The sequence below is a fragment of the Pygocentrus nattereri genome, chromosome 5 (genome assembly GCF_015220715.1).
Source record: "Pygocentrus nattereri isolate fPygNat1 chromosome 5, fPygNat1.pri, whole genome shotgun sequence".
In the NCBI taxonomy this organism is placed as follows: Eukaryota; Metazoa; Chordata; class Actinopteri; order Characiformes; family Serrasalmidae; genus Pygocentrus; species Pygocentrus nattereri.
The window spans coordinates 47,803,191-47,829,032 of record NC_051215.1 but is presented as its reverse complement, the minus strand read 5'-3'; the positions used below and the strand labels follow the sequence as shown (position 1 = coordinate 47,829,032).

General features: G+C 42.6%; 1 protein-coding gene across 1 annotated transcript; it reads right to left on the bottom strand.

Annotated features, from left to right (window-relative positions):
* Positions 1-2,753: 2,753 nt before the first annotated feature.
* On the bottom strand, positions 2,754-24,200 carry naa15b (N-alpha-acetyltransferase 15, NatA auxiliary subunit b). The gene is made up of 20 exons (XM_017710208.2): positions 23,931-24,200; positions 21,383-21,467; positions 19,532-19,636; positions 18,436-18,593; positions 17,907-18,041; positions 14,915-15,068; positions 11,953-12,072; positions 11,266-11,361; positions 11,049-11,155; positions 10,552-10,624; positions 10,234-10,403; positions 9,756-9,908; positions 8,834-8,962; positions 8,144-8,357; positions 7,820-8,013; positions 7,485-7,593; positions 7,056-7,154; positions 6,764-6,907; positions 6,530-6,627; positions 2,754-5,620 (listed from the first exon to the last, which is right to left on the bottom strand). The coding sequence occupies exons 1-20, from the start codon at positions 23,982-23,984 to the stop codon at positions 5,420-5,422; spliced, it is 2,598 nt and encodes an 865-aa protein (XP_017565697.2). The 5' UTR covers positions 23,985-24,200; the 3' UTR covers positions 2,754-5,419.
* Between the last annotated feature and the right edge of the window lie 1,642 nt (positions 24,201-25,842).

Genomic DNA, 25,842 nt, shown 5'->3' with positions numbered 1-25,842 from the left:
ATTGGGGTTGTATACGTTTACACATTTATTTTTGTATGGTACATTTCCCTATACATTTAAAAATAAATGCACTTAAAATATATTTGGTTAATATGGCAACATATTTCAGCAATAGAATATGGGAGAGTTTGTTATCACGAAATAACACCACGATTGTGATTCGGTCACAGGCACAGGGCGAAGTCAAGTGCCATAGATCATTCACCCCAACCGCTCAACAGACGATGCCATCTCCCCAACACTCCTCCTGGCTCTCACCCACCTACACAATAAAGACACCTACGTCAGAATGCCGTTCATAGACATAAGCTCAGCACTCAGCATTATACCACAGTGGCTGATTGGAAAACTCACCCTGCTGGGCCTGAACACTTCCCTCTGTAACTGGGTCCTGGATTTCCTGACTGAGACCTCAGTTAGTTAGGATTGGGAACATCTCCAGCGCCACCACACTGAGCACTGGCACCACTCAGGGCTGTGTGCTTAGTCCACTGCTGTTCACTCTGCTGACTCATGACTGCAAAGTACAGCTCAAACCACATCATCAAGTTCGCTGATGACATGACTGTGGTGGGTCTGATCAGCAAGAATGGTGAGCCAGCATATAGAGAGGAGGTGCAGCTAACGAACTGGTACAGGACAAACAACCTGTCTCTGAATGTAGACAAAACTGAGGAGATGGTTGTTGACTTCTACAGTGTGTGGTGACCACCCCCCACTGAACCTCACTGGCTCTGCTATGGAGTTGTCTGGAACACCAAGTTCCTCGGTGTCCACATCACAGAGAACCTCACCAGGTCCCTCAACACCAACTCCATAGCCAAGCCTACTTCCTGCAGAGACTGAAGAAAGCTCATCTACCCCCTCCCATCCTCACCATGTTCTACAGACTGTAGAGAGCATCTTGAGCAGCTGCATCATTGCTTTGTTTGGTTTGGTTTTGGAATACCACCACCTCCAACTCCAATACGATACAGCGTATACTGAGGACAGCTGCGAAGATCATTGGGGTCTCTTTCCCCTTGATGGGCATTTACACTACATGCTGCATCTGCAAAACCAACCCATCCATCCCTCACACCGTTTTCACTGCTGCCATCAGAAGGTACCGGTGCATCCATGCCATCACTGTCAGACTCTGAAGCTGAGACCCTAAATTCTCAATCTGTCATTACTGCTGAGCAAGCTTTTCAGTTAGCAGCTGTGACAGAAGAACACCTAAACAACCTGGAATCAGATAGAAGTTACCTGATTACTGAATAACCGAACCTTCAGAGTCTGACCAAATCGGCTGTCCATCGAATGTGATCTTAAAAGTATCCGTTTTCTGTTTGTGCACAAAGTAAGAAGTAAAAACGTTCAAATGGCTTGAGCGTCTCCTTCAGCTGTCAAACTCCAGCGTCTTAGCGGAGTGATCCAGTGTTTGTGAAAAAAAAAACGTTATGGCAAAATATGAGCACGGTTAGAACTCTTCTCAACCAATCGGCTTGTGTGGCCGGAACTATTGTATAATCTGAAATATATTTTAGTGTTTGAAATGTATTTCAGCACTGATTGCAATTTAATTCAAATATTTTAAAAAACTACATGTCCATGTATTTTTTTCCATATGGGAGCTTTTGGGTTAAATTGCTCAACTACACTCACTGTCCATTTCATAAGGGCCACTTACCGTTCAGGTGGAGATTCATAATTAGACTGTCACTGTACCCCCACGGAGCAGGTACTATTTGGGTAGTGGATCATTCTCAGCATTGCAGTGACACCGACGTGGTGCTGGCATGAGTGGATCAAGTCCCCACTACAGTAGAACCTCTTAGTACATGCCTGGATAGCTCAGTCAGTAGAGCATCAGGGGTTCAGGGTTGAGGGTCCAGGGTTTAAGTCCCTGTTCGGGTGTGATTTTTCGTGGGCTGGAGGTTAGGGAGCTGGCCCTGTGACTCGAAGGTTGCTGGTTCGAGCCCCAGCACCGACAGTCCATGACTGAGGTGTCCACCTAGCAATTTCTCCCCCAGCGCCGTGGATACGGCTGCCCACCGCTCCAGGTAAGTCTGCTCACTGCACCCTAGTGTGTGTGTATTCACTAGTGCGTATGTGGTGTTTCACTTCACGGATGGGTTAAATGCGGAGGTGGAATTTCCCTTGTTAGCCTAAGTTAGAGGGGTACGGAAGCCTGAATTGACAGGTTCTTTAGTAAAAACAATTGGTTCTGTTTAGGACCATGAATTCTATATAGAACCATTTCATGGTTAAATGGTTCTTCGCATGCTGAAATAGTTCTTCAGACTGATGGAGAACGTGTTATAATAGAACGTTTACGTAGAACCAAAAAGAGCCTGTTTCAACGCCACAGTCTCCATCAATCTGAATAACCACTGCACCATGCAAAGAACCATTTAAGCACGAAACGGCTCTATATAGAACTCATTGTTCTAAACAGAACCATTTCTTTCACTAAAGAACCCTTGAAAAGCCATCTTTAAGAGTTTAATGCATGTAGGACATGAGAAATGGAACCAAATAAGTAGATTCATTCATTTTATAACTCAAAATAGACATATGCCCTTGGTGTGAATGGAACTGGTCCCCACTGGGTGCTGTATGTACTGAGAGTTCAGGTTATTCAGGGTACATTTTATTGCACCATGCATCCCAAAAGCACACACCGCCTCAGTGGCACCCTCGTCTGGCAGTCCAGCGCCAATACACTACGCTGACATCAATGACTTGAGGCACAAACTCTACACACCCCACAGGTTTTGAGATAATTTATTGTATTGCTTTTTGGTACCCCTTCTATGACAAGAGGACAAAAACGCACAGCTGAAAAGTAAGACGTGTCGTCTGTTCTGGATCAGAACCCACAAATTACAATTTTTTTTTCCCCTGGTACATTTATCTCTAGAAGGCCAATAGGGATTTAAAGTGGTCTATTTTGATGTTGACATACTATGTAAAACTTCTGAGATCTTGAACATTTAAAATGTGTATTCTGCAGCCATGGAGGCACGAGGACCATGTGCAAAGCCTGTTGCATCTACATTAAACAGTGAGCTCAAAATCTAGGTGTTGCACAGAAAATGACAGAAACGGGCCCAAACTAAATACATGTATTTTCACACTGTGTTACACATAGATTTTGAAGCGAATGAGCAAGACATCGGAACAAGCTTTTCACATCAGTTCAATCCATGAAGTGATTGATTTGTCAGAGCAGTACAAACTTTAAAAGTTCTAAATCTGTACAAAAGCTTACATAGTACATGACGCAGTCCTAAAAGGGCTCCTGTGAAATGTTTTGTTTTTTTTGATGGAAGAGCCATTTCAGAACATTGCTGTGGAAGAACCTCTTGAACTTAAAAATGCTTCGTCAGCCCTCTGACTTCACCACCGACAATGGCAAACAGTGTACAAACTGCAAGGTACATAGACTGGTACCAAATGTGTGTTTTCTTTCTTTGATTTGTGTTTTTTTTCCTCTTTTTATTACAAAAAAAAAATCCATATCATACAACAAATTCATTTCACACTGTAACCAAATTAGGGGTGAGCGTGAGCGAAGGAGAATGACCAAAGCAAGAAAGAAGAGAGCGAAGATACACCTGTGCGTTACCTAAGGTCCTGATTCCTCTATCACAGCTGCTAACTGTCTGACGCCAGCGATGGGGCACGAGTGCCGAGCGGGATGTCCCGCGAGTGCTTTAGGTGAAGGAGAGTCCCGCGAGTGCTTTAGGTGAAGGAGAGTCCCGCGAGTGCTTTAGGTGAAGGAGAAATGGCTCTAAGGCAGTGGTTTCCATCTCTGGTGCTGGAGCATCCTTACCCTGCTCAATTTGGCATTTCCCCCTGCTATGAGACACCTACACCTGCTAACCTGGAAAAATACTTATGACTTAAAAATACTAGCAGGGCTCTTCAAGTTTCTGCATAATTAAAAAGCTAAAACATATAAACAAAGTCATTCAGAGAGGTTCGGTGCGAAACAGTCCGTTCTAGAGAAACCCAGAAGTTAGATAAACTTTTGAGTTGTTCACAGAGGTGGTGATGGGAATCAGATGTCAAGCATTTTAGGCCTCTAAAAAGTACCTCACAGAAAGCTACTGCACGTTTTCTGATGTCCATCTCAAAGCAATTTCTGATGATACGGTTTTGAGATTTTGGCCTAGAACATGGCAGAGAGTTACACTGTGAGGCAAAATAAGATGCTTTTTCTGATTTACATTGTAGGATTTCAGATTTTATTGTTTTCAACTTTACACATCAAAACTCAGAACACATGTTGGTCCACTGGTCTTTTTGGATAGTACACAAAATGGTATTTGCATTGTAGACATTGTGACCCCTGGTTCCCATCACTAATTTTATCTTTACAGTGGTACAGTTGGTAAGTTTCTCTACAATGAACCATTTCCCATCAAGCTAATCTGCCAGCTTTGTTTTCCTTGTAACCTGGAGGCATTACGGCCAGTGTGTACAGGTAGGTCTTATGGCACTCGATTTCAACCAAACCACTCTCAATGACTTTGCTTACGTCTCAACAACTGATTTATGACATTGAGGACTATCTGATCCACTTATTCCTCACTTTAAATAGGCCAAATACCAAGGCGTTCTGTCTTGTGAACACCAGGTGTTTTAAGAGCAGCAAAAACACAAATATACAGGAGTAGGAGTCACTGCCCTAGAGGCTTGGATTAAGGCCACCCCTGACTACCCGAACCCCAAACATAACCCTATGACAAACAATGAATCTGGAGTCGGATCAGCACTAAAGAACAGCATTACCCACGCATTCAACAAGCATCTTCTACATGACCCCATCATTACACCCCAACCTTCTTCAGAATCCAAAACCGTCGCCTGAGCCCCCAGCAAAAATTTCCCGATTCAGCTTCACACCAACACAACCCAAGTCCGCGCTCCAATCACTCCACAACTCTTTTTATGCCGTTTTTATTTATCCATATAAATTACGTTTCAAAACAGAGGGGGTAAGGTGGGTTTGGTTGGTGGCTGACTAAGGTTTGCCGTTTCCTTTGCACAGTTAATTAACCCAATGGTTGTAGCTTGCTGTCTTTACACACATTTCACAACAGGGTGTTTGTGTGTTGTCTATTCATTTCAGTTAGAGAGTAGTCATCAGCATGGTCAAAAAAACAAAAAAACAAACAAAACAAAAAAGATGGCCATTTAAATCTCCTTTTCCCCCATCCCCCTCCCCCACCCCGTATCCTCCTCTCCGCAGACACCTTCATCGTCTCTCGGTCCGGACTGTGATTTCGGCCGGTGGGGGAGAGCGCAGGAAGCTCAGCACGCAAACGAGTCACCAATGGCAACCGTCCCAGATGTTTAAAAAAAATGTGCCGTTGCCCCACCTCCTGTTCCGTCCCCTCCTCCCTCAGCCCCACCCCATTTCAGGTGTTCACATGTCATTGGCTAGCTCTTCCGTTTCTGTGCAGATGTCACCATTAACAGCAATCTTCATGTTTTCCTCGTAGCCTGGAGGCATGAATGCCAGTGTGTACTTGTAGATCTTATGACACTCTGCCCTATATGATTCGGCCGTCTCCGTGGCATCTCCGAGGCTGCCATCATGCAGACTTTCCAACACCTCTGTACAGATCTGAGCAGAGAGAGAGAAGCATGCTGCAGTCATTTAGGACAACACAGAACTGACCACTTACATCTGAAAGAGCTGGACTCACTGGCGAAGTGTATTTACTTTTGACTATTTTACTGGTTCCTTGTTGAATCACATCAAAATGAAAAACAAAAATACTGTCACAAAAGCTTCAAGTAAGGGAATTTTGACTACTCGGGTAAACTAGGAGATTCCCAGAGGAAACACAGCTACACCATTAACAACATACTATATGGCTAAATTGCTAGTATCAGCAAATAATGTGGAGAAAGGCAGGAAACAAGCAAGTTCTTGATCAAACGCCGCTAAATTATGAGCCTTTTCTGTGGAAATTGTTGTTAAAGTGCAGGGGAATACAAAGAGCTGAGAATCACTGGCCTTGTGGAACAGCCAGTGAGGTTGATGTAAAGTCTCAACTGAACTTCTATCCTGAAATTGCTACTCAGGTCATTTTTAATTGAAGTTTGTGTCTTATAGGTTTCTGACTGAGGAAAATCTACTGAACAACCATGAGTCGCTTCTACAACCTTTCAAAATCAGCAACACAGCAAAAGTCATGTCAGGATTTTCCCATATCATATTTGAAAAATCAGACATTCTTGGGTAGGGGTGCTCAATTCTGGTCCAGGAGGAAGATTTACCAGCCTAGAGAGTTCAGATCCAACCAACCTGGCTCCAATATTCAAATGCCCGTAAAGGCCTTTGTTACGAGTGTGTTAAATTAGGTTTGAAGCTAAACTCTGCAGTGGGTTCTGTCTCCAGGACCAGGACTGAGTAGTCTTGCTTTTGGGTGAAGGCATGTTTGGCGAGATACTGATTTCCTAACGGTATAGTGCCTGATGGATGTTCTACAACAGGTAGGCCTAAGCTGTTGCTACGCCTAGTATGTACCTGAATGCTCCTGCTATTAAGTGACTCGTCCAGTGCTGTTGCAAGTTCCAAAGCCTTCTTCTGTGTTGAAGGATCTAAGTAGTACATGCTTTTGGCAGCTTTAAGAGAAAATAGAGGAGAAACGCAGAGAAGCACAGGTTAGTCTCACAGACTAGAACAGTTTTGCCTTCTGCCTTTTTGGACAGCTACATGTGTAAATTGAATCAGTGTTTGTGTGTGAGTGTATGTACGAACCTGCCAATCGATGAGGGATAGAGTCAGAGTGCTTGCTGAGGAAAGCTTGATTGAAGCTCTTGGCATTGCTGTCACCAAACAACCGAGAGATTTCTTGCTTCAGAACCGTGCGGACAGCTTCTGCCAAGTCTTTAGCCTCTGATACTGCAATGACAAACATGACAGACAGCAAATACACTTTAAATCATAACAGGAAACGAACAACAACGATTACAAATCAAGACGTTTAAAAATACTGGCAAACAGGCACTCGGTCAAAATGAGAGTCTAATCAATTGTCTGGTAGAATTACCTCTTTTGAAGAAACGCACTAGACACTGGTGAAGCCATGGGTGATCAGGATCTATAGCAGAGGCCCTCTTCACTGATTGCAACATTAACAAGAACTTTTCTGAAAGATAAAGGAGGGGGAAGTTTTCATATCGACTTTTAATAAGGTGTGGAAATCAAATGAACGGAGGATTTTGGAAAAGCTCCAACTATTGCGCATAAACGTACATTTACAAATCAGTTGAGAGACACACACACACACACACACACACACACCCATCTAAGCTGCTGAAGCCTATCCCAGCTGTCACTGGGTGAAAGGCAGGATACACCCTGGACAGGTCACCAGTCCATCGCAGGGCAAAAATCAGTTGATTTTTAGCATCTAGATGATTTATAGCTACTATGACTTTCATGTAGCAGTACATTCTTGTGCTAAAAGATTTTTCACCTTTTCTGAAGTAGATCTCGAAGGCCAGGAGATGAGTCTCTATCTTATTTTTCACCAGGTTTTTTAAAGGATTCAGGAACTTCACAGCCTCATCTAATGGGTTTTCCACCTAGAGAGAGAGAGAGAGAGAGATCGAAAACGAGAGAGATGCAGATTCAGCAGTTCCCTTTTGGGTTTAACACACACTTAAAAAATACACAGAGAGAATCCAAGTTCCCTTTTGGCTTTTTCATGATTTAATTCCACATATTTAGACACTGGAGTTTTTTCCCCCCAGGCTCTGAGGTCCAAACCATGTTCTCCACTCAAACAACCACACACACACACACACACACCTTAGCTAGTTTTTCTGGTATGAGTTCCTCTTTAGGTCCCCCAATCTCCTCATCATCATCCTCTTTCTTTTTCTTCTGGTTTTTCAACTGTTTCTCTTTTTCTGCATTCTTCTTCTCTTCTTCCAGTTGAGCTTTCTTCTGCGCTCGCCGTTGCTTGTTCCGCAATTTCTTCAGCTCTTTGTCAGACAGATTCCCTAGGGGAACAAACAAACACACACACACACAGACACACACACACACACACACACACACAAACCAGACAGTTACTGCCTGCCTTCACTAAAATGTGCTTGGGTGCCAGCGCGTTTGTGCATGTTTTCTTACCGGTATCAGCCTGTAGCTCCTTGCTGTCATCGATGAGTGGGTTGTCATGCAGGTTGAGGTAGATTTGGATGGCGGTGCTTGCAGCTTTGTAGTAGAACGGATGCATGCGCAACACATCCTCTAGCTTTAACAGGTCTACGTAGGAGCGAAGAGTCATCTTCCGCATGCAGTACGTGTGGAAGTCAAACTGATCATCCGTTATCTCCACAAAGTGCTACGGATGGGGAGACAAGGTTGTATTTAATGTTAATTACATTTTTGAGAGGTGTGAAAAAGGGCACATGCTCAGAAATCAAAGGCTCTACTTGGCGCATTGTGCCGTATGCCGCTGATCACACATTGCAACTGTAATTGTCGACGGTGACTTAGCAACTCAGAGGTTACAACAGTTCATTGAAATGAACGTGTTCTATGAAAAACAGCAATTTCACATGAAAAGTGCCAGCCTACTGTCACAATTGCAAACAGTAAGAATTTGAACATAATGACTTTTCTATTCATAACCTACTTTAGAAAGAAATATGAATACAACTGCATGAATTTCATCATCCTGTTGACGTTACTGTACAAAAAGTTATGAAAGTTTAAACCTACATAACTAAAATGAATGCTTATCCTTTAAAATAGCACTAAATTTCACCAAAAGGCTCCTTATCCACACAAAGGGAAAAAAAAGGCAGAGAAACTCACCCTCTCGATCTCATGGCATTTTTTAAGTGCATCTCCGTATTTCTTCATGGATTTATATGCCAGCGCACACTCGGTCTGAAACCACATACACTGCATCTCGTTCAGGTTCTCTACTGCAGATGCCCCCTCCTGAGACAGACACACACAAAAAAGAAAAATTCAGTGTCAAAACAGTTTTTACCCAGATAAATTATTTTGCATTTACAAACAAGCCTGTTACGATTGTGAAATATCAGCCACCATATAAATAACAATGATTGTTTACATTTTTTCTTCACTATATATAAATACAATCAAAATGGCCAAACTGGCTGATTAGGTAACTATATTAATTATCCATATTAGCTATATATGCTTCCCAGCTGATGATAGATACAGCATAAGCGCCAACAAACAAACATACACTACTCACCATGTTAACGTACCAGTTAGAACTTTTGGACATGGATCAAGCTTAGTATTGTATTAAATTATAACATCAAAGAGGATTTACCACTAAAATAACATTTTTAGAGTAGGATTAAGCTTAATCTGGGTTTGGGAAGCCAGCCACTGCTGTTTTCTCAAGATCCATGATGTGTCTCATTAAATGGGTTTACTGCTTACCAGTATTACATGCACTGGCCTCAAGCCAACAGACGAAGACGCCTAATTAACATTCTGCATGTCGCAATGTAAACATATGATCGTGCATCTTAAATAATTGGGATTAGCTCAGATAACTGCAAATCAATGTAACTGACAGGGAAAAAAAGATTAACAATTAACACCGGGACAATTGTTACTCTTGACAAAAAAGCTTTTTAAATTTAAAAAAAAAAAAAAAAAAAAAAAAAAAAAAAGAGGGATACAAAATTCTCTCCTTCTTTCTAAGGCAACCTGATGTTACTATGGGTGGGACTGCTGAGTACTTCTCCCTCACCCGTGTGAACTTTGAGCACATCTCCTCGGCCTCTTTGACCAGGCCTGCTTTGAGCAGGTACTTGGCGCATTTGGAGTTAATGAAGCGGTCAGCAGTGTCCAGCGCCTGGGCCTCATCCATCCAGCGTGCTGCCTCCCGAATGTTCCCAGCATGCTGTAGGCACAAGAGAAGAAAAGTTCATGAGACAAGAACAGCAGAATGTCTTTATTCACATAGATGTTACATGTTGATAGCATTTTATTTACGTAATGTTACAACAATTGCTTTGGCTCAAAAACTCATGTAGATAAATGAATTCAACTTGTACTGAGCAAAACCCGTATCCTCCCACAATTCAAGTGAAGTTCACACATCAAACCTGCATTATGAAGTATTTAAAGTATTTGGGTAATTGGCCAAGTATGTAATTAAACTGGTTAAACAACTATACAGAATACATGGATGTCTAACTATTTAAGGCTGTTTTGCAGGTTCATACCTTATATATCTTGGCTTTCACTAGAAAGAGTTCAATGAGAGTCGGCGTGCTTTCTATTGCAGCGTTGATGTACTCCAGAGCCAGTGTCTGCTGACCAATCTGATCATAGTGCTGCGCCAGGAAATACTGCACCCATAGTAACGTGGTGGGCGGCTCCTCCTTCCCATCGTCTATCAGTGGCAAACAATACAACCAGACAGCATGAGACAAGCACCCCAGCCCATCACATGAACGATCAAATACACACACAAACACAAAATAAAAATAAATAAATAAATAAATAAATTTAAAAATCATTGTAGAACTGTAAGCTCTTACCATTTGGATTGAACATTCGGCAGCTATTCAAAGAGGTTTCATAACCTACAACTAATTCTTCAATTATTGCCACCTGCAAATGAAAGGAATACATTGACAAATTATTCAATTTTAGGTTTTCGTAGCTGGCTTTGATCATACAGACATGAAATCCCACTGCCACCTTTGTTGTTGAGTCCCAGTAGAACCTAATTTTGGCCGTTAAAAGCAACTTAAAGTAGTTAAACAAAGACCAGGTGTTTGGCAGTCTTCTCATAACCATAACATTGACAGTTTTTACATTTTAACAGTAAAAATAAATTTTAATCAGACATATTTCTTGAATCTCACAAGCCAATTTTGGCTCAAATGTTTATAAATAGCAAGTTTGTGCAGGTCGTTCATACACAAAACGTTTACAACTATTTAGCAATAACCAAATATTTGGTTGTCCCCCGCTTAACTTCATCTTATCTTGCACTACCTGAAATTACCTCAGCGTATGAATAGTTACTCACCTTGTCCTTGTCCTGGTAGAGGGGTTTGAGTGTAGTAAAGACTGGAGGGCAGCCTTTGCTGAAGTTCATTCTTAAATACTTATCCAGACACTCCCTAAACTTCTCTCCTTATAAAAAAGTGAGGAAAAAAAAAAAAAATGTAAGCATTGAAATCTGTAAACATTTTGTCAGACACACATGAAAGCAACAGAAAGTTAGAAAATGATGTGCTACTAACCAGAAAGGAAGTTGAGAGGCAGTCTGCGAGGCACCAGGCCTTTAGGGTACTTCACCCAGGCCTCCTCATAGATCTTCAGCCTTTCTTCTGTCGTGGCTACAAAACACAGTCAAATAGACACGGTGGTTACATGGCAGTGTCAGAGGGTGTGTGATCACTTAGGGGTTAAAAAATAAATAAAAATACAAAAATTAAAAATTAAATAACTAAATACTCAGAGTGAGGCCTTAGTCTGCAGGTGGAGATTCAATTGCATCAATTTTGAAATATTTGGTTAAAAAAAAAAAAAAAGATCTAACTAATATTGTACACATTTTGATTAAAACTAAATTTGGTTAAAATTGGCCTACATTCCATTAGCATGTAAACTGTTCCTCCAATCACATAAGAATAATTCAATTAGAATTGAATCGAATCAGAATAAAATGTCATGTTGCAATTTCATTATGATTACGATGGGCTTGTAAACCATAAACTGAGTGGCACAGCTGTATTGTTGGCCATTTTCATTACAAACAATGCCACAGCCATCAGTGGCCAGGACTCCAAGACAACATGATTGGTCCTCCCTCACCCCTCATCACTCTTTTTAGCCACTGTAATCAAACTGCTGTGAAAGCAGAGATTTATACTCTTGATGACTGTATTTAGCTTCTAATATGTAACTGATACACCAGATGTGAGTACCAGGCTTAAGTGCTTTCTCCAAGCCACGGTAATATGACCAGTTCTCCGGGTTTCTCTCCTGCAGTCGTCTGTACACGTCAGCAGACTCCTCAAAGCGCCGCAGATTCAGCAGGAGCTCTCCTACACACACACACACACCATCATAGCCTATGATTCAACATATGTGAGCATTCTCTCTTTTCTTGTAATAGTGTTCATTTGCAGACCCAGTATACACACTAAAAGTAAGATTGGTAGTCAAGCAGACTGCCAGTGTGTCAGGAGAAAGATGAGGTCACTTCAGATGCATCTGTGCCCCACCCTCTCCACATCTGTTTAAGCCTGGTGGCCCATCAGAATTGAACAAAGCATGAATTATGTTTTCCTACTTCTCTGTATTTTGATTGGCCAAGAATTGTGCACAATATATTGCTTGTTAATAATTATCGTAACATAGGCCTTTTGTGATTTTGTTACACTGTATGTACAAAAGTATCAGAAAACCTACAGGAGTTTTTATAACATTCAATATTTCAAATCTATATCCACAGGCAATAATATGAAGTTGGCTCCCCACTTTGTACCTATATAACAGGCTTCCACTCATCGAGGAAGCTTTCTACACAATTTGAGTGTGTCTGTGGGAATTTATGCCCATTCATCCTGCAGAGCTGCCGCCGGTCTATTCCATCCTAAAGGTGCTCAGTAGGGTTGAGGTAGGGTTCTGTGCAGGCCAGTCTAGTTTTTCCCACACCAAAAATCACCCAGCCATGCTTATATGGACCTTACTTCCCTTAACTGTTCCCACAAAGTTGTAATTTTTCAATTGCCCACAATGTCTTGGTCTGCTGACACATTAAGATTCCCCTTCACAGGAACTAAGGAATCTAGGCCTACCCCATGGCATCATACCTCCTCCACCAAACTTTATAGTTGTCACAGTGCAGTCAGGCAGGTAATATTCTCCTGGCACTCGCCAAAGCCAGACTCGTTTATCAGAAACGTGATTCGTCACTCCACAGAGTGCATTTCCACTGCTTCAGTCTAGTGGTGCCATTAAGCTCACAGTGAACAGTTTTTTCCGCTGATGTTAATAACAGAGGTTTGGAACTCTGCAGGCATTGAGTCAGCAGAGCATTGGAGACTTCTATGCACTATCCACTTCCTACTTGGCCAAGTTGCTGTGGTTCCTAAACGCTTCCACTTTTCAATAATACCACTCAAAGTTGATCATAGAATATCCAGCAGGCAAGAAGTTTCGCAAACTGACTTGTTGCAGTGGTGGCATCCCATTACAGCACTCGTGCACTCGAATTCAGTGAGCTCTTTAGAACGACTCACTCCTTCACAAATGTTTGTAAAGGCAGACTGCACGGCTAGGTGCTTGATCTTATACACTTGTGGCAATGGGACTGAATGAAACGCCTGAATTGAATGATTAAGGAGGCGTGTTCTAATAATTTTGTCCATATAGTGCATCACTGAAAGCTGCAATATGCAAATGAGCCCTTCATTTAATTATAACGTTTAACCTGTGAGCATTTACACCATTTACAGTGTTAGCTGAACACTCCAACGAAGGTAATGCAATAAAAGTTCATAATTTTGGTACAAATGCTATTTAGATTATTCTCATTTCAGGATGTTTTGGGATGTACTACATCACAAATACAACACGCAGCAATATAACCAGCACTTTGTACACTTTGCACTACAAAGAAAATTATTTATGTTACACGGAGTCATAAAAAGTTTACCCGAGCGCAGGAACATGGGAAGGTGTTTAGCAGCATATAGGGGGCATACACCATGATGTCAAGCTAATTACTATTTACATTAAATAGTAGTATAGCATGCATGATTGTGGTCAGAGACAACAGCACAGATATGCACATATAACCAACACAGCAAACGCTGATGGCACACCCGGCTGTCTCTGCTTGCTCTTGCTGGATGAAAGTTATGTGCAATCAGATTGTTGATAGGCATGAAAGCACATTGCATCACACCCATAGTTAAGCAATACATGCACATCCAGCAGGAGATTATTAAAATAGCTAATTAATTAGTCTTCCCTGTCAGATCTAGGTCTGCCAGAGTCTCTGCTGCTCTGTTATACTGTAATCTGTGGTCAGCCACTCTTTACAGAACTGACTGTTTTCTTCTTTTCTTTGCCGAGTTGAACAGCTGCCCATCCTGTGCATCTGATGCTTTTGGCCCTTCTGCCCCGATCGGGTGCCACTGCTCACCAGCCATCGCCTTGACCACTACTGTTTCTGCTGCTGCATAATCATAAGCTAATCAAATTGGCCCCTGCTTTCTTTTTTTCCCCCCACTTTGTTCTATAAAACTTCATAGTAACGATGCTATCCGGTGTCGACCAGAGGAGGACAAGAGTCTTGGTTCCTCTCAAGGTTTCTTCCTCTTTTAGGGAGTTTTTCCTGGCCAGTGGCGACGCTCACGGGGGCTCGGACCGGGATTTTTCTTTTCTTTCTTTCTGTAATACTGATTGTTCCTGCAAAGCTGCTTTGTGACAACACCTGTTGTAAAAAGCGCTATATAAATAAACTTTGCTTGCTTGCTAGTTGACAAAAACATAGATAGGAGGGAGACATAATTAAACATTTAAATTTTCAGCCTGTGTAAGTCAATATAAAACTGCGTCAGTTCCATAACACGCCCACAAAACTGCCAAAAGTTGGCTAGGGAGGCGATGTACCTCACTCTAAAAGGTAGTGTCAACTTAGTACACAGCTACCGCAGATTTTTAACATGTAAATAACACAAAATAAAAAAACTCTACCCAACAGCACATATGAGTCTTTGTAAAGCTTAAAATTATCATTTTTCTATTATTGCTTTTAGCCACTGCAGTTAAACAACATTGAGATCTGGGAGTCATGCAGCCCCCACAGCACTCCCAATTCCCATGTCCCTACATGAGTGAGGCATAGAAAAAGTGTGCACATGCGGGTGTGTGTACCTCTGGTCTCCTCGACAGCCAGCTTGTCACATATTTGTTTCTCGTAGGTGGTGAGATGCTCCAGAGCCTCTTTGAGGAGCCCTGCTTCCCTCAGCACCTGATTCTGATACAGCAGCAACTCACTGTACTCATAATCCACCTTATCTGGAGATGTCTGCCACACACACACACACACACACACACAGTTAATAATAAATCACTTAATAATAATAATAAAAAATAAAAAAGCCAACCCACATGTCCACTAAACTAAACGTCCAATAATGACAACACCCTATAGGTGGAATTTTCCACCTGTCAGCATGATATAGAATGGTATAATTGCTAATCCATGCTCCAAGTATTGTGTCATCATTTCATTGCCAATTAAACAACTGAGCACCTCAACAGAATTCAGTTACCCTTCTTGCTACAGCACTAAAACTCTGAAGACACACTTTAAAAAAATAAAACAAGCTAGATTAGCTGTGTATGAAGAGTTTAAAGCTCCTCCATCATCGCTACTGTTTTTGTGTTTAGTGTTAATAGCAGTGTTGCATGAAAAGTCACACGACCACCACACAAGCTCCAGAGAACTCTGCTTCTTTCACGGACCCGCTGTGCGATGGGCAGCAGGCACAGGTACTGGAAAGTTACTTCACATAAGGGGTCATCAGTTCTGGTACTGGAGGACCACGGTGCAGAAGAGTGTCACTTACAACCCCAATTCCATTGAAATTGGGACGTTGTGTAAAACATAACAGATTACGATGATTTGCAGATCCTTTTCAACCTGTATTCCATTGAACACGATACAAAGACAAGATATTTCATCTTCAAACGGATAAACTTTGTTGTTTTTTGCAAATATTCACTCATTTTGAATTTGATGCCTGCAACACATTCCAAAGAAGTTGGGACAGGGGCAACAAAAGACTGGAAAAGTTGAGGAATGCTCAAAAAAAAACACCTGTTTGGAACATTCCACAGGTGAACAGGTTAATTGGAAACAGGTGAGTGTCATGATTGGGTATAAAGGGAGCATCCACTTTGTGAACAACTGCGTGAGCAAATAGTCCAACAGTTTAAGAACAACGTTTCTCAATGTGCAACTGCAAGGAATTTAGGGATTTCATCATCTACAGTCCATAATATCATCAAAAGATTCAGAGAATCTGGAGAAATCTCTGCAGGTAAGCGGCAAGGCAGAAAACCAACACTGAATGCCCGTGACCTTCGACCCCTCAGGCAGCACTGCATTAACAACCCACATCATTCTGTAACGGATATTCCCACATGGGCTCAGGAACACTTCAGAAAACCACTGTCAGTGAACTCAGTTCGTCGCTCCATCGACAAGTGCAAGTTAAAACTCTGCCATTCAAAGCGAAGCCACATATCAACACCACCCAGAAACGCCGCCGGCTTCTCTGGGCCCGAGCTCAGTGGAAAAGTGTCCTGTGGTCTGACGCGTCCACATTTCAGATTGTTTCTGGAAATCATGGACGTCGGGTTCTCCAGGCCAAAGAGGAAAAGGACTGTCTGGATTGTTTTCAGCGCAAAGTTCAAAAGCCAGCATCTCTGATGGTGTGGGGGGTGTTAGTGCCCATGGCAGGGGTAACCTGCACATCTGTAAAGGCCCCAGTAATGATGAAAGGTACATACAGGTTTTGGAGCAACATCTGCTGCCATCCAAGCAGCGTCTTTTTCAGGGACGTCCCGGACTGCTGAGCAACTGAAGTTGTACATCAAGCAAGAATGGGAAAGAATTCCACCTACAAAGCTTCAACAATTAGTGTCCTCAGTTCCCAAACGCTTATTGAGTGTTGTTAAAAGGAAAGGTGATGTAACACAGTGGTAAACACGCCCCTGTCCCAACTTCTTTGGAACGAAGAATTATGAAAAAGAATTTGCAAAAAACAAAGTTTATCCGTTTGAACATTAAATATCTCGTCTTTGTAGTGTATTCAATTGAATACAGGTTGAAAAGGATTTGCAAATCATCGTATTCTGGTTTTATTTATGTTTTACACAACGTCCCAACTTCACTGGAATTGGGGTTGTAAATATACCTCTGAGTGGACTTCAATTGTACATGGCTTCAGTTACTGAAACAATAACAGCATACGCTCATTCACAGGCACGTCACGTACAGCAGGACTGCGCCGGTCAAAACCGATGTTCCAACATTTCTTTAAGTGCCCAAATGAAGAAACGCATCTAAACTGTAATTAATGTAATCACTACTTGTAATTATCCACAAATTAACATAAAGCACTTTTTGAACGTAATGCAGCCAGTTTCCCAGTTTTGTGTTGTCCGGTGCCAACCGACAGCTTCCTGAGAAAATGTAAATGTGGAAGTGCATGCTGGGACAAAGACAGGAAGTGGGAGTGCTACTGCCAATCCTGCAGAACCACAGGAAGCCGGAGCAGCTCGCCATGGCAATGACCAGGTTACACACCACACAATGCACATTCAACCACACCCTTCACCCTCTACCACCATTGTCCCTTTATTCTGGCCTCCAACCAAATCCACTTACTCGCTCCTTTGTTCTCTTCAGGCTCACCCTTAGGAATAATTTTAGCTCCTAGGTCAACAGTAGTCGTAACCTTTACCCACACTTATTATCAATAACCACATAACATATGGGAGCACTTTGCAGGTTCACAGTTACTGACCATCTGTGACTGCACAGTTTAGCAGTATAGACCACCATGGGACCACTGCTAACCAGACAATGAGTGACCCATTCTGTGCATAGCAACAGATGGGCCACAGCCAGTAACTGTAAACCTAGAAAGTGCACCTATGCGGTAGGTGTAGCAGATAAACTGGCTAGTGGATATGCGTGTCTGATAAAACGACTGTGTCAAGTAGAAACTCGGCACACAATATAAAAAGTGATCCATCAGGTCTCTGGCTCTGTCGTCATCATGATCATCTAAAACACTCGTGTATATTAACTGCTTCTCTTGTTATGCAAGTTCAGCTGTAGTGCAGCATTTACCTGTTGCGTTTTCCGGAACTCCTCGATAATCTTTGCAGCCATCTCATAGTCCTCCAGCAGGTGGTATGCAATGGCATAGCCGATCCACGATGCCCGCTGAGCCGGTCGCAGCTGCAGGAGCTGGTACCGGGTCTCCTACACGCACACAAATGCAAGATTTTGTGATGAGAAGCAACAGCTAAGCCAGAGCCGTTATCACGACACAGAAAAACAAACTTATCCATAATACCTACACAATGCAAAGCATATTACATTCAGGTCTGGATATAGTCTAGTTTTAAACTAAACTGCGGCGGCAAATGGTGAACTACTCTCTGAAAACTCTTCAGTACAGGCTTAAGTTGATTCTGGCTCTGGAAAACTGGCTTTTAGTCATTTGACACTTTTGTCCAAAGCAAATACGCCTAGCCAAAATTAACAGTAGACCTATTCAGGTTACTTACTCCATAGCTTTAAGCTCTCTAATTAGGATTTGCAATAGAAGAGGTGCGTGTCTCTCTCACCATCAAACATACACGCACACACTCACCCTGTAGCCCTCCAGGTCCCTCATTTGAATCTGCAGCAGTGAGAGGTCTCGGAGGATCTGCAGGTTGTCTTTGTCCCATTTCAGGGCGTTTCTGTAACACTTAATGGCCTCATCGTACTTCTTATCCGAGCGCTGCAGCAGACCGTACACGTGCCAGCCTGGAGACCCATGTTAAGGCCAAGCAAAACCCTGCCTTGATGCAAACGGCTAAAAGGAGTTTTCATTTACCAATCTGACCATTTCTGCACCTCTTAATAGTATTAGAGAAACTAAACTCTGGGAGGGACCCCCCCCCCCCCCCCAAAAAAAAAAAAAACAAAAAAACAAACCTACTTTGCCAGCATTAAAATTAGACCTGGAATTAGGGGGCAAAAATGCCTAGTCTTGTACACAGGGGCAAAATATAACATGTTACAGTGCCGTACTGTACACATCACAGGAACGGGGCAGGAACCTTGGCCTGGTTCCATCGTCCATCAGCATCAGTGAGACACACATGTTTTGAGAGTGAATGTATATAAACTAGTGATGTCCAAGTTAACATGTTAATGCCACATTAACCAAATTATTGATGCCACACTTTTTATTAACAACGTTAAAGCATTTTCCTAGTTTGACTCTTCAAAACACTCGTACTTGCACCCCAAAGCCCAGATGTTCACACTATGCATCTACAATTTACTCTGAAACTGCAGTCGTGTCTTTCAAACACAGCTTTTAAATAGCAAGTCCCTTTCACGACTCTCCGGATAAAAGTTATGACCAGCTACTGCAATGCTGTGAACTTGCTCATCAAAGTATGAAGAGTGAGAATCATCACTTTAGAGCAAAACACGCCGCTGATGCTGGCAATTTCAGCAATTCAGCAAACTTCTTTATTAAATGTAATGAATACACTGCGATGAAGCTTATTTTGTCCACTTATGCTGCTAACTCAATCCCCTGCTTTTTAAATGGAAAGAATCATTGCTTAGCATTAGATCTGAACAAATGCTTTTAATCGTGATCATCTCACAAATGATGAGTCCCATTAAATTATTCCGAACTGTTGGCAACCAAAGACAAAAAAAACCCCGCGAATGTGTTGTAAGGATACAGACGTGGCTCTTAAGGTCGTTTCGGAGTCCTCGGCGTACGAGTTCATAGGCCTCTTCTTTCTTCCCCAGGCAGTTGAGCGTCAGCCCCTTCATTGCCAGCGTCTCTACAAAAGTCATAAAGGGTCACACTTAACATTTGACATAGATATAAATAAATGACGACAACTGGCACCAATTTATTTATCTTAAATTAGCCATACAAACCGAAAGTGGATTACTGATTACCATAATGACTGATACATAATGCAGCCTCACTGCATAACAGTTTGGGTTTGACACTGGAGTTAGTCTAATTTATAAAAAGGGGTGCTTATCATTTCCAACAAAAATCACAAACAGCAAGAAAATTATGTAACTCTAATGACATCTGGGAAGAAGAAGAAAAAAAAAAAAAAAAAAAAAAACTTTTGACAACTGTCAAAATGAACACGAGGTGAAACAAGGAGGCCAAAAACCCACTTGATTCTCAAAGGAAGCACTAGTGTATGAACATCAGCATAAAGCGCAGCTTACAATAGAAGAGAATCACATCACTACTGCATAAACTAAATGCTGCTAATCTCATGGAGAGCAAAAACACAGTTCTATTAGCAATGAAGAGGCACTGGGGTGTAACGGTACACTCAGCTCACAAGTCCTGGGCTCACGGTTCTGTATTTGTACTTATTTGTTTAACAAAACTGAACCATGAAAATCTTTCTATGACGTTCATTTGTTCCTGCTGCGCCACTTACTGGTGATATTAGAGGGGCAGGCAGGAGAAGTGTTCAAACAATGGAGGTGCACAGTTATGATGCACATAGTAACTGTTCATTAACGTTCTCTAGATAGGCAGCTGGGTCATGTGCACATGGACGCTGTTGTTTACAGGCTTTCGATAAGTGGTCTAAATATGTTTCCGTTACAATGCATGCAGTTTTTCAGCACTGTAGAAGGACTGCTGATACCCATGATAAGTATGGATGCATCTTTGCTGTTTTCTCTTTTAGACCAAGCACGAGTGCATGTTTTTAGATGAGTGTAATGTACAAATCAGTTGCCTTGGATGAAGCAGCGCTGCAGCGCAGAAGAGTGGATTTTGTTCCACAACAGAAAAGAGCTTCTGAACAGCTGTAAAGTGCGTTTCATAGTCTTGACTCTCATCTGCCTCTTTCAACGACACTCTCTGTAGCACACTGACAGCAGTAATCACATCTGAGACTAATCCCAGGAGCTCAGGCTTCAAGTTTCATGTCTTGTTGGGAGTCTTTTGTTTGGCTGGAGGTTGAGCTGCAGTTGAACGTCCTCTAACGTCGCACATACACAAATCGTGCTATTTCGTTAGTGGTGATAACGTCATACTGTACATTTGAATAGACCATCGTATACAGATTAAGCCTACAATTAACATGCTTGGATAAAACGCTTGGTCCGACTGGCCACTACGTCAAACGCAGCCCCCTACAGACAGCTCCGTCTTTGAACAGATGGCAATAGTTTTTTTTCCCCCCAAAACACACTGCGCACCCAAGTACTGAGTAGAAATGCTGAGAAACTGAGCTAACCCGTACCACACTGTGCACTAAAACTACAAACAGGTGGTGATGTAGATGGGTAGGATGATACAGTCTCAGGGCCTATTTTACAATGAGGATTAAAACAATAAATAAAAGTAAAATTCAGTGCACTGATATTCACACTTCACACTTCTATTCAGCCAAACAGAGTAAAGCTGGCATGTATGGACGGTGTGTGTTTAAAACAGGCTAAAGTCAGTGTATGCGCTTATATCATCATCAGTCAGTCAATCCCCAGTGGTCGGTGTGCACATGAATACTCTCTTGGTACTGAGGAGAATGTCAATGTCTTACCTCCATGCTCAGCGAACTTGGGGTTGGACAAAATTTGTTTGCAGAATTTCAGCCCATTTCTGTACTGCTTGTGCTCATAGCATCTCTAAAAAAACAAATAAGTAAAAATGAGAAATCATTAACACATTCAAAAAGTTTGCTTATACAACAATCTTAAAAATATATATTCAAATGTCAGTTAAAAAAAAATAATAAAAAAAAGTTTAGAAGACCAGAAAAAGAAAAATATTCGGAGTCACAGAGACCGCAGACCATAAGCCAATGTTTCTCAAACTGGTCCTCAGGGACTTTTTTTTTTTTTGCTTGTTCCCAAGGCATAGACATAAAGCAAACATGGACCGTCTAGATGTCCCCAAGGACCAGTTTGTGAACCACTGCTATAAGCAACAAGAATCTACAAACCTATGAGACTGAACAGAAGCTCGAAACAGTAAGAGGCTGGATCCAGATTTTGGATGAAAGTCCTTTCCTATCTGCTATCCTGGATTTTTCCAGATCTGTAGCCCATGACATCCCAAAACATGTCAGTAGAGCTGACTGGCATGAGGGTCCGCATGGCTATCAGATCAGGCAAAACCAAACAAAGCAAAAACGATAAGAATGCAGATGTAGCTCAAGCTTTGCAGCTACATTACTACACTGCAATATGGCCAGCAGAACATTAAAACACTGATGAATCAAAAACAAGCCATCTGTTCAAGATTAGTTTGAAACTCTACGTCAATCAAGCCTTCACTTTGCTATGCAGTTATTTCACACTCATCTCTGAAGGTGTCAGGTTCAAAAGCTCCATCACTAATCCACTGGAGTACTGGATGAGGCAGCCACCTGTCATAAACTGCTCCTCTATTAAGTTACGTTAATTTAAGTGATACTTTTTAATCCCACCTCCGCATTTAACCCATCCTTGAAGTGAAACACCACATACACACTAGTGAATACACACACACACACACACACACACACCCCAGGGGCCAGTGAGCACACTTGGGCAGCCCTATCCACGGCACCCGGGGAGCAGTTGGGGGTTAGGTGTCTTGCTCAAGGACACCTCAGTCATGGACTGTCGGCACTGGGGATCGAACCGGCAACCTTCTGCCACCCCCAGAATTCCAGTTGACCAGCAAACGAGTGGTTAAGTAACATGAACTGAACAGGCAGTGCAGTCACTGGAGTCCATGCCTGTGTCAGCGTGCGTCTCCCAGTTAGTGGGTCCCTGTCAAGTCTCAGCAACACCAACAGGGTCAGTAAGTTGCAGGTACACTGCCCACAAAGTCGCTGTGCGATAAACAAGCAACTTCTCTAAATAAACCAATACACACACCGAACCAACAAACCAGCAAAAGCGTTACTGGCCAAGTAGCTACCGCTAACTACATAAGTCGTCCCTCTAGCGGGCCCAGGTACCGAGCCTAGCCCTAAAACAGCACACAGCGCAGTGCTGAGCGGACGAACAGCACGGAGAAGCTTGGACAGCAACTGAAACGCACGATATTTTTGACAGCTAAGCATTTAAATGGTCAGACCGCACCAAAGCCCTGAACTAGACTTGGCTACGGTAACGCAAAACCAGCCGCAGCCTACTAGCGTTAGCCAGCTAGCGTTAGCCAGCTAGCGTTAGCCAGCTAGCGTTAGCCAGCACACCCAAACAGCAGCAAGAACCGCGCATTAAATGAAAACACTGTCACAGTTCTGCGAAACACCTCGCCGTTTGAATGTCAGTGAACTAACCTACCAAAAGACAAGGCAAGGCGCATGTAACTTACAGCTACTGGCAGCTTCCTCCATCAATCAAACGGCTGTTTTCAAACTCTGCCTATGCTAAGCTAACCTAGCCAACTCGAACGCTAGCACACCTCGTCGATTTGATTCGCAGGGCTACTAGGTCAGCTAAACTAAAGCGAAATAAAGCTCGACCCAGCCGAGGAATGCCGAATTACAGACCGACACGACGAAGCAAGCCTAATTAAAGCTAGATAAGGGCGACTATGGACTAAAGGCAAGTTAGCTAGAGCTAACTCAGCTAAGCTAAGGCGATGTTCTGGCTACAGCTACATTAACTGGTGGGACACAGGCCATAGGGATGAGAGTCCAGTTATCGAGCAGAAAGTGCTGGAGAGGTGTGGGTTTAATCTGTGCATCTAAAACGTCTAGTTAATATATATATACAGATTCACTGGCTGCGTGGATTGAAACGGTCAATCCACGAAAGGCGTTCCACTGCCAGAGACGCGCACCACCGGGCTTGGCAAGTCAACCCAGCTCGGTTAGCTGGCTGGCTGGCTACCCTCCATTTGACAGAAGGCAGATCCCGGCGGCCCGGGGATTTGTTTACCTGCCTTTCGCAGCGAGGCCGCGGAGGCTTTTGCTACTCAAGCGAGGCTGGCGGCGAGGCTGCGCTCTGAGGCTGAAGCTCCTAGGCTACAGTAGGTGAACGGAGACGGAGACGGCCGGGCAGGTTGCACAGCGCCGGCTGGCTTTATTGGATAACAGCGCAGCTGCAGGAATGGAATCGACTGGCTTAAGAGCCCAGAAGATTAAAACTCACCAAAATCCTCTTGAAGAGAGCGTTTTCTTTAGGCGGTAGGGTGACTGTCGGCATCGTTTTCCCGTTCTTCAGCACATGTGATGTGAGGTGAGGTGAGATGAGTGCGGGTGTGTTATCAGCTGCGGCTCCCCGGCTTTGGCCCCCTCGGTCTTCGAAATCCTCTCTCGACTCTGCTCGGGTTTTTTTTTTTTTTTCTTTTTTTTTTTTTTTTTTTGCTCTTCTTTTTCGGGCTCTCCCTCCTCCCTCACGTGGTGACAGAAAAGCCCCCTTCTTCTTATCCCAAAATGGCCGATGTACTTCTCCTCCGGGTCAAGTTGCAAGTTCACAGCGCTCTCTCTCTCTCTCTCTCTCTCTCTCTCTCTCTCTCTCTCTCTCTCTCTCTCTCTCTCTCTCTCTCGCGCGCGCGCGCAGTTCTCCACTGCCAGCAGGGGGCGCACGACGCTAATGGTGTTCACAGAAAAGCGGTAAAAGCAGACGCTGCGCTGTGCATTAAAGTCAACAGACGAAGTGCAAACATTAAACTAGAAACAACACAATAAATATGATCATTAAAACCGACATTAGGCACAGTAAACAGGACAGTGCGGCGCTGTGCTCAGCGCTCCTCTCTGAGTATGAGGTAGTGAGAATAACACATCAGTTACTGAGCTAGCTTAGAAATATAGTATATTATTACTAACAAATACACACAGCACCACACACTCCTCACTTCTTTCATTTGTAGTTCAAACTTCCACGAGTTATTCACTTTTCAGTGTCAAGAAAAAAAAGCAGAAAATAAAAATATAAAAAGAAGCTTGAAAAGCTAAATATAATATCAACACCAACATTTTCAACAGGGCGTCCACCCCTTTGCCTTTATTATGGCTTTCATTTATTTCAGCAGACTTGCTTTCAGTTTTTTAAAGAAATCTGCGGGGACGTTTCTCCACACCTCCGAAGTTCAGTCTTAGAAGTTGGTTATATTTTCCACTTCTCACAGTCCGAGTAATCCCAAACACAGTCAGTGATGTTCAGGTCTGGACTCTGGGATGGACAGTCCATCATTCTCAGAGCACCAGCAGCTTCTTTGTTTTATTAGCAAATTTTCTTCTTTTTTGGCCATTTCCTTTTTGCAGAAACAGTTTTGCAACTTATTTCCTTTTGACTTTCCATTTCCTTGTGCAAGTGGATATATTATTATTATTATTATTATTATTATTATTATTTGTTGCTAAGCCGCTGCAACTGCTTACTCACAAAACCTGTCAGCGGGTTTATTCTTTATGGCCCCCACTCTGCACTTGAGAAAATAATATCCTAATCTTGTAAATATAATAAACTCATAACTGAGGACGCTTTTAAATGTGAAATAAATCTCTACCATTAAGAGTGGATAGAGTATTAGGCCCTTTTCAGAAAATAACAGCACATAAGTTAGACCTCAGCAAAAACCCAGAATTAAGGTAATAAATGGCCTGTTATAGATTGAATTCATCTCATTATTTTCTTTCAGCATCCATTTCTTTCGTGATTGTCTCTCATGAACATCTTTCGAAGATGTTTTCGAAGACTGAATTTCGTTAAATTATTTTTAATAACATGCTTTCTTAAACACACTATGAAGAGATGAGGGCTTGGAAAAAACAAAGAAGCAAATTTTAAAAAGACAACAACCCCAATACAGATACACCTCGATACACCTCACAGCATAATTGTGAGAATTTCAGCTAAAGCATTGAAACTGAACCACTTTGAGCTGAAAGACGCTACAGACATTTTGTAGTCGGCGCCATGGTGTTTTTCCCCATACGGGCCATGTTTGATTTAGGGGCAGTCGTGGGCTGGAGGTTAGGGAATCAGCCCTGTGACCAGAAGGTTGCTGGTTTGATCCCCTTGGCTGACAGTCTATGACTGACATGCCATTGAGCAA

Coding starts and splice junctions, on each gene's coding strand:
- naa15b (XM_017710208.2), bottom strand. CDS start 23,984: ATGCCGACAGTCACCCTACCGCCTAAAGAAAACGCTCTCTTCAAGAGG. Junction 8,358..8,833: donor AATGCCATGAGATCGAGAGG/GTGAGTTTCTCT, acceptor CCCCATCCGTAG/CACTTTGTGGAGATAACGGA. Junction 5,621..6,529: donor TTAATAGCAGGAGCATTCAG/GTACATACTAGG, acceptor CTCTCTGCTCAG/ATCTGTACAGAGGTGTTGGA.